This window comes from Antechinus flavipes, chromosome 1 (genome assembly GCF_016432865.1).
Source record: "Antechinus flavipes isolate AdamAnt ecotype Samford, QLD, Australia chromosome 1, AdamAnt_v2, whole genome shotgun sequence".
NCBI classification, from domain to species: domain Eukaryota; kingdom Metazoa; phylum Chordata; class Mammalia; order Dasyuromorphia; family Dasyuridae; genus Antechinus; species Antechinus flavipes.
Genome location: NC_067398.1, coordinates 665803887 through 665817836, shown reverse-complemented (window position 1 = coordinate 665817836; position 13950 = coordinate 665803887). Strand labels below are relative to the sequence as shown.

The window sequence follows — 13950 nt, the reverse complement described above, 5'->3', positions numbered from 1 at the left end:
GTAGCCCTTGCTGGCCGAGGCAGGGGATTTCCTATTGTACCGTCCCTCCCCTTGTCATTGCTACGTTCTCTTCTGAGCCACCTGGGAACTTCCCAGGCTCAGAGTCCCAGTAAGTGAAGAAATCTACCAGACTAACAGTCACTTGGGAGTTTGCTACCCCGCCTGTGAGTTAGAATAAAGGGCAGGCAGATAGACTGCCAGTGGGTATTCAGCCTTCAGAGCTCGGAGACCAATGCAAGAAGGCTTATACTTTGCCCTGGGAGAGGTCGCTTCTGCTTCCCAACTCAGAGAAGTTCCTGAGATAGATTTGGTCACAGAATCTTAGGTTTTATTAGTGGAAAGAGAGACAATCTGGTCCAACCGTTTCATTTTACAGTGAAGTTCAGATTGGGGAGTGAAAGGAGTTGCCCGGGAGCCAGGACCCTAAATCCCTTGTCCTGATTTCTGTTCTTGGAGTGAGCATTTGCTGCCATCAACAAAAGAGGTAAGTGTGAGAGTGTGGAGGGGTTGTTGGAGGAGTGGGGAACACCTTGAAAGGGAAGAGGAGTCATAAGATAAATGCTTTTATCGGGAGGAACAGCACGTGGAGCCCTATTTTATCCTGATCTGGGGGTCCTACTTTCATCTCCAACTCTCTGGGTATATGTCTTTCCTTCTCTGAGAAGGAAATTAGGAGAAGTCTTTGGGTTGTGCCCTCCTTCCTTCACAATCAAGAAGACTGGATCCAAAGTATCTGGGAGGTGCTAGTGTATGGTTATCTTACCAAATCACAGGAACACCACTACTACCACCACCACCACAACCACTAGATAACCTGTCTTTCCAGTTGTATACACCAAGGCTAGAACCCAGGATTCCCCAGGTAAGTGTTATTCATGATGGGGCTATATAGGAGGAACCTTATGTCCTAGTCTAGCTGTACCTGATACATTTCACCTAGAAGTTAGATACACTAGCAATGACAGGCCACTCCCATGTTTTAGCCTCTTTGTTTATTCCCTCTGGAAAATAGGGGTAGTCATTCTTGGTCTTTATTGCCCAGAAATGGAGAAGATTGTGTCCATGGGGATCTTTATGATCTTTTGAACAGAGGGCACTCTCCTAGACACAGGAGAAGGGCGGAGACAAGAGACTCCAGAATTAACCCCAACAGAATTGTTCATCTACAGGGGAAGGATTGAGACTCATGTGAAGAAAAGGGATTCACACAGGCTTCCCAATGAAGTATAAAAACCAGTGCTTCTTTATCCTGGTCCCACCTGTTCAGGAAAAGAGAGGAGGAGAAAAAATGGATCCTTCCCTATGTCCTCAACAGGTCCATAAATTGTATCTGGCAGAATAAGGCAAAACTGGGGAAGCTGGAAAGAGCAAAGAGGAAAGGATATAGAGTTATGGGAAAATGAAGGTCCTCCATAAGCTCCTCCAGGACTCCTCTGGAAGTCAACGACAAAAATGGCTTGGTACTGGGAGATGAAACTTACTCCTATCCCAGGAAGAGTAGGAGATGCATATATAAACTCCTAACCAATATCTAGCTCTGTCTAACCTATTCTACCCTCTTCAGGTTCCCTGACCTTAAGCTGGCCCATCTGGGACTTCTATATCTTAGTTTCATGATATTCTTATCAGAAAGGATAGGAAGGACACAAGGGAGAGAAAGTTAATTCCAAAGCCAAGGAGTTCCAGTCTGGAAAGGACAGAAGTCTTAATCAGCTCATTCAACCTTGTCTTCTCTCCTGGCAGGAGTAAAAACTTCCCATCTCTTATTTCTCAAATCCTCTTAGCATGTCATACCCCTGGTCTTTACCTTTAATGTCATGATTCTTACAGCCTCTTCTCCAAGGAAGACTCTTTGGACAGGACTCTGCAATGTTGCTCTGGGGGTATCTTTTCATCATGCTGAATGTTCTGCTGTGGCCTGAGTTCAGAGCAGGTATGCTCAGGGAGGCACCCATGGGAGTCCCCACGGTTTGTCGAAAGGGCTAGTGTTGGGGCATTTGATAGCTATCTTCCTGTGGTGCTAGAGAAAAGGTTCCCAGACATAGAGGGTTGAGGATCAATATTAGGGACATAAGACAGAAGGTATAGAGTCCCCCAGAGCTAGGATGTCTAAATTTAGGGAAAAAAAGGTGAATCAGGGGTTGAGGATTCTAAAGGAAGGAGGAAAGGAAGTAAAGGTAAGGGGAGCTTATGCTATAAGCGAAGTAGCAGGCTCCCAAGTGACTTGTTAGTCTGGTAGATTCCTGTGCTCTGCTTGATATGAGCTGGATTTAAGCCTGGATTCAAATTCTGCTTTTGCTATCTCTGTGTCTTTAAGCAAGTATTTAAAAACTCATCTGTAAATATAGACTGAAAGACTCCTAAGGTCCCTTCCACCTAAAATCTCTGATCTTGTTTCCCAAAGTCCTCTTCAATTCATGCCTTCCTTGTTGTAAAGTCCTTTCTGAAAGATATTCGGAACATTTCATCCATATTCTAGAATTCAGGGCTTCTTAAACTTTTCCTTTGCACAAGCCCTTTTTGCTTAGGAAAATTTTACCTGACCCCAGCTATATCAATATATAAAACTGAGAGAGGTATACAAGCTCTATTGCTGATTTACTCTGTGATATTGAAAAAGTTACTTTTCTTTTCTGGCCCTCAGTGTTGTCATCTGAAAAAAAAAATCTTAAAATCTGGGTCCCACAGTCCCCTTTAGCTTTTGCATAAAGGGGTGGGAGTGAATGATGTGTAAGGCTCCTTTAATTACCAATATTCTCTGTGACTGGAAGCCTAGATCCTAACATGGTAATTAGATGCAAAATTTACCCAAACCCAACAGAATGAGGCAAAGAGGAGGGGGTAGAATTTGGAAGATGCAAGCCAACCTCTAAGTCATGATGTTCCTCTTTCCCTACAGCATCTCTGCCTTTGCAGATGGACTCCGTTATCCAGATTCTAGCACAATTAGAGCAAGAAGAGCCTGTTCTCCATCTCACAGCTCCTGGTCTACTTTTGATGTCTGGGAGTGCAAACAACTTTTCCCAACATCTCCTCTTTTCAAAGACCCCATCTGCAATGCAGCTCAAGCTTGACCTTCTTAGTCCAGAACTTCAAGCATTAGCCACCAGCTTAATCCCCCACCGAGTGGACTCTGGGCAAGAGCATGGGGTAGTATTAGCACCGGATGGCTCCACAGTGGCTGTGGAGCCCCTTCTGGCAGGGTTAGAGGTTGGGCTCCGAGGCAGAAGGTCTATCCCCATTCCCCTGGAGTTCATAGCTTCTCCTTCTGAAGTCAGAGCTGCTCACAAGAAAGAAGGACTTACATTGGCCCCTCAAGTCAGCATGACCCTCCAAGATGATGGAAACATTTCCCCCGACCCCACTATCCTCCCAACTGTCCAGACTAACTCCTCAACCGATGTAGATAACCTCCTAGCTGTCACTCTGACCAAAGCATTAGGAGTAGCCTTCCTGCCAGGTCCTGGAACCCATCCTCCCAAAGGCCTAGGACCTGATGGTTGTTGGGATCAAATTTCAGCCCCCAAGACCTTCTCTTTGTTATACCCTGAGGACCCCTCTGCTCTCACTGTAGCTTTCCTCAATGGGGCACTGGATGGGGCCCTGCTAGGCGACTACCTGAGCAGGCACCCCAAGCCCAGCCCACCACTCAGCCACTTACTGGCCCAGTACTATGGAGCAGGAGTGGATGGGGACCCCCACTTTCGGAGTAACTTCCGCAGGGACAATGGTGCCAGCCTGATTTCACAGGAATCCCTCGTCCAACAGATATGGGGCTCTTTGCTCCTGCTACAAGAGTTAGAGCCATTTAATTCTCAGCTGAAAAATCTATCCCAAGCTCAACTGGCTGAAGTTGCTACTCAAGCTGCCAAGGAGTTCACTGAGGCTTTCCTGGGTGAGGTGGAATCTGTTTTTACATGTACACACGAACATGTACCAGGAACTATTGTTACGCAATCAAAGGGGCTTTTAGAATAGGAGACACCCCAGCTGTTAGATTCAATCACTTCCTGCCTTTGGGGGGGTGGGGTGAGAAGGAAGGAGGAAGCAGGGGGGGAAGGGAGTGGTTTCCACTGGGATTAACCAAGGTATATTCTGGGAGCTATCCCAGATAGAATGTGGTTACAATAGGTCAGACCTGGAATTTCTGGAACTAGCTAGCGTTGTTTTCAGATGTGGAAAACTCTTGTTCAGCCTGGATGTTTTGAAAAAGGCAGAATAGCTCTTGGTCATTTGGGCCTCATTAGCCTAAATTCTAAAAGTCCCTCTGGCTCTGTGATCCTGTGCTCTGCTTGATATAAACTAGATTTAGGGTTTGAAGGCCTGGATTCAAATTCTACTTCTGCTATCTGCTAAAAACTCATTTATAAATATAGACTGGAAGACTCCTAAGGTGCCTTTCGGCTAAAATCTATGATCCTGTTTCCTAAAATCCCCTTCGGTTCATGCATTCTCTGTTGTAAAGTCTCTTTTGAAACTGACATAGGAATACTAAACACTTCATCCACTCTGATATCCCATGTTCTAGAATTCAGGTCCTTTCTGCCCAGGAAATTTTTACCTAACTCCAGCTATATCAGCATATAATATAGATATACAGATCAAACATTTACTGATTATAAATTACAATTTTGCGACTCTCACTTCCAGTTTCAAGATCTCATATAGGATCATGAACCACTGTTTAAGAAACTGGGTAATCTAGATCAATTCTGGAAGATTTGCGCTGGGGACTAGACAGGGAAACCAGAATCCAAACCTGATATAAGCAGAAGAGATTATTCCTTGGAGCACACTGAGAACAAACAGGCTGGGTCAGGACCAGACAAAACTCTGGGTAGTGACAGGAAATAATCACAAAGCTTTCTGAGGAAGAGTAATCCATCCATCCAGACCTTAACAGACCTAGGCAGGTCGGGAATTCTGGCTCTTCTGAGCACTAACCTCAGATGCCCTTATCCCAAACACCTCTAATGCTGAGGCAGGAGGTCAAGTTGGGGCAGAAGGGGGATCTGCCAGGGTTCGATGTACATGTATGTGACTCCCTCTGAGGAAATGACTGTAGTTTTAGAATACTCGTTTTAAGTGACACTTTTCCTCCTGCTCCACCTTCAGAAGCACACTGACATTGTTATCTCATCCGTCACCCAGAATGTCCGGCCATCTTGCCCCGCTGCCGCTGGCAAGCAGCTCCTTACCGAGGGACTCCCACGATGCTGAAGCTTCCTTTGGGGTTCCTTTATGTGCATCACACCTACGAACCCAACCAACCCTGTACCAGCTTCTCCCAGTGTGCTGCTGACATGCGAAGCATGCAATATTTCCACCAGGACATCAGAGGCTGGGATGACATCGGCTATAGGTAGGAAAGGGGAGGTAAAAAAAGAGAGGGAGGCTACAGTAAAGCTGAGATCTATACAAATTAATGGTGGGTTGTGTGAAGCTTGGTGTCCAGATAAGGAAGATGATGAATCCCCACTGCCCTTATTAAGCAGCATTTTAAGTGCTTAATATATGCCAGGAAATAGGTTAGATGCTGGGGATAAATCCATAATAATAAGAGTCCTTATCTTCAAGGATTTTATATTCTATTATGGGATAGATAGAGATAAGTATAGATATATGTATATATGTACACATATAAGGAGAAGGAAATGGCAAAGCACCCTCTTTGGAAAAACCCCAAATGGGACACAACTGAAACAAGTTAATATTAACAATATATGCATACACATATATATGAAAAATAGAAAATAATCGAGGGATAGGTCAGATGGAGGAAATTCAGCAAAGGTGTCATGCATGAGGTAAAACATGAGTTGGTCTTTGCAGAAAAATCAATGCTTCTATGACACAGAGAGGAGATAGTGTACAGGAAAGGGATGGACACAGAAAGGAGATGGGCTGTTGTGTCTGAGTTGTTATGAGTCGGTTACACCCTCCTGGGGCACGGAAATCTGTTTTCAAGGCCCCATGTTTTAAGAAGGATGGGGGCAGCAGAAGCTTTAAATGGAACGGAGGACCTGAGTAGGAATCCCAGTTTTGTCACTCCTGACTATGAGATCTTGTGCAAATCACTTAACCTTTTGCAGATGAGGGAAGTGGACTAGAATGGGGCTATTTAAAGTCCCTTCCAGCTCCAAATCCAAGCAGAACAACCCCCAGAACAAGCAGGAAAGCAGACCCTAAGAGGATGCAGGAGATGTTTAGAAGAACTAGTTGTTTTCAAATATCCCTGTCAGAGGGATAGTGTTGTCCTATGTGGCATAAAAGGAGAAAGCGTGCCCTGGGGGGCGGTTAATTGAAGGAAGCCGTTTTCAGGTTGGAAGCGGCCCCAAGGCCCAGGGGCCGTCTCATTCCGTGGCGAGCGGCCCTTCCTCAGACGTGTTCCAGGGCGGGCTGGGTCCCTCGAGGTCCGGGAGGCGAGCGCTCGGACACCTGCGGGCTCCGAGCTTCTGGGAACGTGGCAGTGGGGAGGGGGGGAGGGGGCGGGTCTGACGGGTGATGTGCGTGCCGGGCGCAGACGGGCCGGGGATGCCCTCACCCTTCCGCGCCTTCCCGCGGCAGCTTCGTGACGGGCGCGGATGGCTACGTGTACGAGGGTCGGGGCTGGCACTGGGTGGGGGCCCACACCCTCGGCCACAACTCCCTGGGCTACGGCGTCTCCATCATCGGCAACTACACGGCCACACTGCCCGCGGCCCACGTCCTGAGGATCGTGCGCGATTCCCTTCCGCGCTGTGCCCTGCGAGCGGGCTACCTGCGACCGGACTACACCGTGCACGGCCACAGACAGCTGGTCCACACCGAGTGCCCCGGGGACGCCCTCTACCGGCAGATCGGCACGTGGCCGCACTTCGGGGTGAGCCCCGCCCCCGTCCGATTCCGGGCCCCGCCCCAAGCCCGGACCTCGCTCCCACCCCCACCCCCAGCCCTAATCCTCCCGCGCTCAGCCCGCCCCTAGCCTTTTCTCCCAGCCTGAACCTCGTCCAGTCTTAGCTGCTGACTCCACCCCCACAACAGCCTCAACTTTATTCCCTGCGCCCTAATCTTGGCCTGATTCCGGTACTTAAGCCAGCTCTCTATCTCCCTCCGGTCTCTGCGCTCCCTCCTCCCTGCCTCAGGCGGGAGTCACACGTCCAGCCCTCGACAGGCTGTGAAATATGTACCTTTTCCCCCCTTGCTCTTCCTACCCAGCAGCCTCCGGAATCCCGGGACTTTCTCTGAGGGCGGTTCGTCTTTTCTAGGAGAAGAAGAGAAGCCTAAGGAAGAGCTACCGCCCAGTCTCCTCCAACCCCTAAGGAAACCGATTGCGGAGAGGGAAACTGAGAGCGGAGGGCTTTCAGACCGGGGATCGAGGCGAGTTCCCTTCCAGCTGGCCATTAGTTCTGTGGGATCGTGGAGGTGGAAATTGTACTGGCTTTTCCGAGGGATTTCTGGGAATCCACAAGTCGGGACATTCCATGCTTCCTATCCTGGGTCCCTTCCAGCCTAAATATGTAATATTCTAAAATGCCCCTCTGCTCCGACTTTGTGCCCTAAAGTTCCTCAAGAGTAGACATCCTGAGATGATTCCCACTTACTGAATGTCTGAGTTTGTCTTGTGGGGACTAGGGCAGGGACAGAAGAGTACAGAAATAAAAAAGTCAATAAACATTTGTTAAGAGACTGTCGTGAGCTACCCAACTAAATCCTGGGATACAAATGCAAAAAAAAAGCGAGATAATCTCTCAATCAGTTCACAATTTAATGGAAGAACACACCCAAAAGTAGCTGAAAAGGTGAGGAAGGAGGCCCTGGGCAGGAATCCTCAAACTACAGCCCGCGGGCCAGATGCGGCAGCTGAGGACCTTTATCCCCCTCACCCAGGGCTAGGAAGCTTCTTTAAAGGCCCACAAAACCAAGTTTGTGTTTTTACTATAGTCTGGCCCTGCGACGGTCTGAGGGACAGTGACCTGGCCCCCTGTGGACCCCCTGAATGGGGATAGAAATTTGGCTGGGAGAGGTATCCCAAGTTGAGGCATGGGATATGTGGAAATGTCAGAGAATTCCCAAAGTAGTGCAGCCAGGTGAGAAAGGAGATGCTCGGAGGTGAACTCCCTCTGTGAATGCAAGTTTGGGAGCACAGGGCTCTACCCTCAGATCAGAGAGACTGAGAGTGATGACGAGAGGGACTACCAAGGCAGATGGGACCTTGCTGGACAATGAGGTTATCTCAGTAATGCACTTCCGGAGCATAGAGGAGAAGGCCGGTGAAAAACAGAGAAAGCACACGGCTGAGATCTATATCTGGATTTTTCTAGGCATTTCTTATTTATGATCTCATGTGAGCTTTACAAAATACTTAATGAAAGAGGTACTGTTATTATCCACATTTTACATAACAGAACTGAAGCCAGAGAGGTTGTGATTTACGCATGTTTTTACAGCTAGTAAGAATCATAGTGACTCAATCCAGAAAACAGTCTACTAAATTGCCAAGACAGGACCCAGGTGCCATGGCTGCCACTCCTCCCATAGAGTCATCTCTGGGGACAGGTGAGCAGCAAAGATTGCGGTCCTTGACTGGCAAACCAGCTTTCTCCTCTCCAGCAACGTGGCGCTAGTGAGTTATAGAGTGTTCATGAGAATGGCCTAAATCATCATCTTGAAGTGATAACTTCCTTCTCTCTCTCCCTCCCACTCACCTTTATGTCTGGTTCATACGCAGCCCCCACAGATGCTTCTACCTGAATCATGATAACAACAAGTGAGGGAAGTATACACGTGGAGGCTCTGTAACTGATTCCAGTTGATCTACCATGTGATTGAGAGGAATTTTTTTCCACTGGCTGTGTGCCTCTCTTTGTAGTCTGAGACAGTCCGGTGACTCATTCGTAGTGTCCAGTGAGACTATACACTTAAGGTTGTGCCCACCCAGGCCACATTGCCCTGAGAAAGGCAGCCTGGGTTCTTGGCCACCTAAGTAGGCAAAGGAGTAAGAGCCATATTCACAGGATCATGTGTCAGCCTGTAAAGGAGAGGGCCCAGAACTTCTCCCCTTCCAGTTTGTCTCAGTGTATTCAGCAAAGTCTAGTCTAGAGAGAGGAGTGGAAACATCTAGTGTTCTTTTAATATCTCCATAGCCAATCAAAAAGCATCCTGTAGTTCGCCAGAACCAGTTACAGAAAACCTCCCTGTGCCCCTGAGTCTCTCCAAGGCCATCACACATCCATTACAAGGCCATTACTCACGGCTATTATATGTCACCACAACTCTCGTGGAAGGACACTCCCCAGGGTCTCCATGTGGAAAAATCATCTCAGCAAACTGATGGGCTTTACATATGTGTCAGATTTCCATCAGACTTCAAACACTAATTTACAATTTACCCCTCAATAAAAGAAAAGCTGACCGTAGGCCTTAAGGTTAACAAAGCACTTGTTTACATCACCTCGTTTTGTTAGAAATTTTAGAAATTAGGAAGCTGAGGCTTGAAGTAATAAAGTTACTTGACCAAATTCAGAAAACCATGAAATTTTGCAGATGAGATTTGAACCTAGGGCTCTCTTGACACTTTCATAGAGTAAGACTACTCCATCCAACCTATGTCCTTCACCCTAAGCACCTCCTGAAGCCATTTAGCATTGCTCTTGTCAACTGATAGCACCCCTGGAATCCATGAGTGTGACCAGCTGGCCTGGGATGCTAGCTCTATGGCCCAATTGGTAATTACTGGGGAGGGGAGAGAGGAAATACCAGGGATAGGATCTGAATTGCCACAACACCTCTGCCCATCAATGTCTGGCTCTTTGCTGGCTCCCTATGTACTATCTCCTTTAACCCCCATCCCTGGTCCCTGCCATCCATTCCTAGATCCACCATGACTCTGTTTTTCTGCTCTCCGGGATCACAAAGGGAGTAGGAGTCTAAACAGAATTGTAGAACCAATTAACTCTTCCTCAGGAGGAATTTCTATCATGAGATGGAAGACAGATTCTGATGAGAAAGCCTAGATTACCATTGTCTATGGAAAAGCATAATTAGAAATAGCTCTACCCTAAATATAGTAACTGTCTCAGTCTCTGCCTCTGTCTCCTAAATTTCTTATGTGTGAGAATCTTGCCCAGCAGTCAAGTGGGCATACCACTTGAGGAATAGAATCATACAAAAACTCACTTAAATTAACCTGAAAGGATAAGGAAGTTGTGGTTAAATAAAACATGGGCTTTCCTTGTAGAAGCAAGTAAAAGAGTTGGTTTTATCATGTGTCTAAAAATGGCAAGAAATATCATCCCGTGAAATCTTTGGTTTTCTCAGATTGCAGTACTACATAAGCAAAAAGACTAACACCCAAAGATAACCATCTTGTGTTTGCCAATATATATTAGAGAGGATGATTAAGCAGATAAATTATATAAAGACCTAAATGAGACTCTCCAAATTAAGTCAACAGACTTAGCGACCTCAATACAAAGTCATGTATCAAGGAGGAGGATGAAAAATATATTGGGAAAAATGACTTGAGAATTGAAAATGAGAGATGCTGAACTGAAGCCTTACAGTTATAGAGCAGGAATACTTTCCTCAAGAAGAAAGTAAGAAGACCCTGGACATGGATGGCACTGAGTAGCATCACCCCTGCCCCCAAATGAAACTGATTGCATCTTAACAGACAGGAAATGATTAGTTACCAATTTCAGTATACAGTCATTTCCAAATCATCTGTGTACAGTCAGATCATTAACTTGATAGATGGTAACCAAATTCAACACTAAATTGGAGTAAAGGTTGAAAGTGAGAAAAATGTATAGGAAACAATTAAAACAGCTCAAACTGATCTCTTTAAAATCATTATTAAATTTTATTTTTAATTTATGGAATAAAGCATGCATTTCCATAATAACACAATAAAAAAATTGCATATGAAACTGCAAATCTACTCTGTACAACTTGCTATTCCTTTCAAATTTATAACAAAATTACCATATTTTTTTAAGTATTTGGCCTTTAAAAAAATGAGAAACAGACAACCATACATGGCTGTCACCATTTACTAAGGAAATTTAATATATACAAAAGCAATCACCACAATAATAAGGTACATATATTCTAAGAAACACCTCAGTTACTAAATATTTGACCCTTTTGTCAAACAGAGAAGTGAGGCAGTCACAAAATAGCAAAAAGCAGTTTGTGTTGTAGGGGGCCACAAGTCAAGTTTGTGGAAAAGTAACTGAGACTCAAATCAAGTTAGAGCATCCCAAGAATAGTTAAAGGTGAAAATGGAAGGAGGAAAACAGACACACACACACACACACACACACACACACACACACACACACAAAAATCTAACAAAATTTCCACTGTAGTATTGCTTTGCAAGCACAAGAATTCCTATAATTTATGGCATTAGATATTTTGGAAAGAAATTCTGGGAGGCTGTGCGTGCAGGTGATTAGAATTGTTTCCTAGAGACTTCCCAGAAGAAGGCCAAAGAAGAGGAGGGGAAAATATGTGCTTTAGGTGCCTTAGAAAGGAGCAAAGGAATTCTGTATCTGGGAGAGAAAGACATGTAGGGCGTTTCCTGCTCAGCATTTGCATCCACAAAGACGAAGAGAACTAAGGATTGTGGAGGTCCCGCTGTGGTAGGTGCGGCCCCCTGTATTGTGGGCTGAATCCCGTTTCGGAGAGACTGCCCCCTCATAAATGTTTCCCCCCCTTCCCCATGGTTCCAAGTAGAGGGAGAAGACTATGATGAATTGTCCCCCTTTCAGTATCTAAGCAAAGAAATCACTGGAAGCATTTCCTGCCTGAACTGATCAGTTTTCTACCCTTCCCCCATCCCCAACACTGAGTGTTCTTCTGTTCGCTCCCTCCTTTCTGTTCTGATTTGTTCTCCTTGATACATAAAAATAATTTCGCACACTATCTTTGCTTATGTGATTATTTTGGGAAGTGGGAAGGTGGAAAAGGTCTAGAATAAATGCAATAAATATTCCAAGGCTCCCTAGGTCACTCACCAACCCTGAAGTACTGACTACAAATGCTTTTTCCTCCTTTTTAAAACACACACACACACACAAAGGCATTTCCATACACACTTCAGGATGCAAAAGAGGCTTTTCTCTGAAATCTTAAATCTCCGTTTTATAACACTAGTTTTTTTTTTTAAGAATGTAATAAATTCTGCATGTTACATGCAAAATTCTTGTATTTCTGTACTTCCTTTCTGTTACTTTTTGTGCATTTAAAAATGTCTCAATGGCTTTTTCAAGGATATCACCATTGCTTACCATCTCTCTAATTCCCACCCCTTAATTAACAAATTAAACAAATTAACAAATTTTTTAAATCTTGTAACTAATAAGCATAAGTCAAGCAAAACAAATCCACATAATAGACACATCGAAAAATGCATGTCTCTTACTGCAGCGGCTGTACCACCTCTTTCAGGAGGATGGCAACATGCTTCATCATAGATCCTCTGCTAGTATGGTGACTTGATCTGAGTTCTTCAGTTTTTCAAAATTTTTTCTTTACAATATATCAAGACTTCTATAAGATATTCTCCTACATCTCCTAACTTCACTCTGCAGTGGTCCACACTTCCCAAGGATTCTCTAAAAGAATATTTTTTCATTATTTGCAATAATATTCCACCACATTCACATGTAAGGGCAGTGAAATAGCACAGTGGATATCAGGTCTAGGGTCAGGAAGACTCATCTTCCTGAATTCAAAATCTGACCTCAGGCTGTGTGACCCTGGCCAAGTCACTTGCCCTGTTTTCTCATCTATAAAATCAGCTGGAGAAAGAAATGGCAAAACAAACACCCTAATTACCACCTATCCTTATCTTCCCAACCCTAAATTCTTAACAGAATTTGGGAAGTGTCTTTCCAAGAAAACCCTAAGAGGAGTTACAAAGACGAAAAAAAAAAAAAAAAACTGAAAAAGACTAACAACAACTATATATACATACTGAAATTCATTTACCTATTTCCCAGTTATCTAGGAGGAAATATAAAACATGTTTGAAGATTTTAGTTCTTTGCTCTTCTTTTTTTTTTTTTAACTCTCTCCTTTAGAAAGTTTGTTTTGCTGGTAATTATTCCCTCTCTACTATTATCTTTCTCTCACTTTTTTCTCTATCCACCCTTGTCCTCCTGTTGAATTTAATGTATTTCTCTACTATATGTCTATACATAAGCCCATTTATATTATTTCATATTAGGTCTGTATGTGTATGTGTATGTGTATTTGAGAGGTAATCTTTTTTAAAGTCATGCAATTTATCTAAACATATAAATCAGATCACAAGGGGGAAAAACAAGCAAGCAAACAATAAGGATAATAATAAAAAGGTGAAAATATTATGCTTCAATTCACATTCAGTCTCCATAGTTTTCTCTGGATGTAAATGGCACTTTCTATCACAAGTCTATTGGAATTACCTTGAATCATCTCATGGTTGAAAAGAGTCAAGTCCATTACAATTGATCATCACGTAATATAACTGTGGACAGTGTAGTCTTGGTTCTGCTCATTTCACTTAGCAACAGTTCATGTAAATCTTTTCAGGCTTTTCAGAAATCAGCCTACTCATCATTTCTCATAAAAACAATAATACTCTATTACTTTCATATACCACAACTTATTTGGTCATTCTCCAACTGAGGGGCATCCACTCAATTTCCAGTTCCTAGCCACTACAGAAAAACTACTACAAAGATTTTTGCACATGTGAGTTCTTTTCCCTCTTTTATGATCTCTGGTAGAGACATTATTGGATCAAAGAATATGCACAGTTTTATTGCCCTTTGGACATAATTCCAAATTGCTTTCCAGAATGATTGGATCATTTCACAACTCCACCTACAATGCATTAGTGTTAGAATTCTCACAAGGTCTAAATCAGTGGAATTGAGGAGACAATGGTTAAATCTAATTTAGCATTGATTTAATCCT

The 13950-nt window shown here is 44.2% G+C and overlaps 1 protein-coding gene across 3 annotated transcripts; it reads left to right on the top strand.

Moving 5' to 3' along the window:
• The first annotated feature begins 236 nt into the window (after nucleotides 1-236).
• On the top strand, nucleotides 237-7669 carry PGLYRP2 (peptidoglycan recognition protein 2). 3 transcript variants are annotated; one of them, XM_051972042.1, is made up of 6 exons: nucleotides 237-484; nucleotides 1831-1933; nucleotides 2900-3895; nucleotides 5152-5362; nucleotides 6568-6862; nucleotides 7201-7298. In XM_051972042.1, exons 2-6 carry the CDS (start codon nucleotides 1870-1872, stop codon nucleotides 7225-7227), a joined length of 1593 nt encoding a protein of 530 aa, XP_051828002.1. In that variant the 5' UTR covers nucleotides 237-484; nucleotides 1831-1869; the 3' UTR covers nucleotides 7228-7298. The 3 variants fall into 3 exon arrangements, with proteins under 3 accessions (XP_051828002.1, XP_051828000.1, XP_051828001.1); XM_051972040.1 differs by having other exon boundaries at nucleotides 256-484; nucleotides 7248-7669; XM_051972041.1 differs by lacking the exon at nucleotides 237-484 and having other exon boundaries at nucleotides 1673-1933; nucleotides 7248-7669.
• The last annotated feature ends 6281 nt before the right edge of the window (nucleotides 7670-13950 follow it).

Coding starts and splice junctions, on each gene's coding strand:
- PGLYRP2 (XM_051972040.1), top strand. CDS start 1,870: ATGTTGCTCTGGGGGTATCTTTTCATCATGCTGAATGTTCTGCTGTGG. Junction 5,363..6,567: donor TGGGATGACATCGGCTATAG/GTAGGAAAGGGG, acceptor TTCCCGCGGCAG/CTTCGTGACGGGCGCGGATG. Junction 6,863..7,247: donor GCACGTGGCCGCACTTCGGG/GTGAGCCCCGCC, acceptor CGTCTTTTCTAG/GAGAAGAAGAGAAGCCTAAG.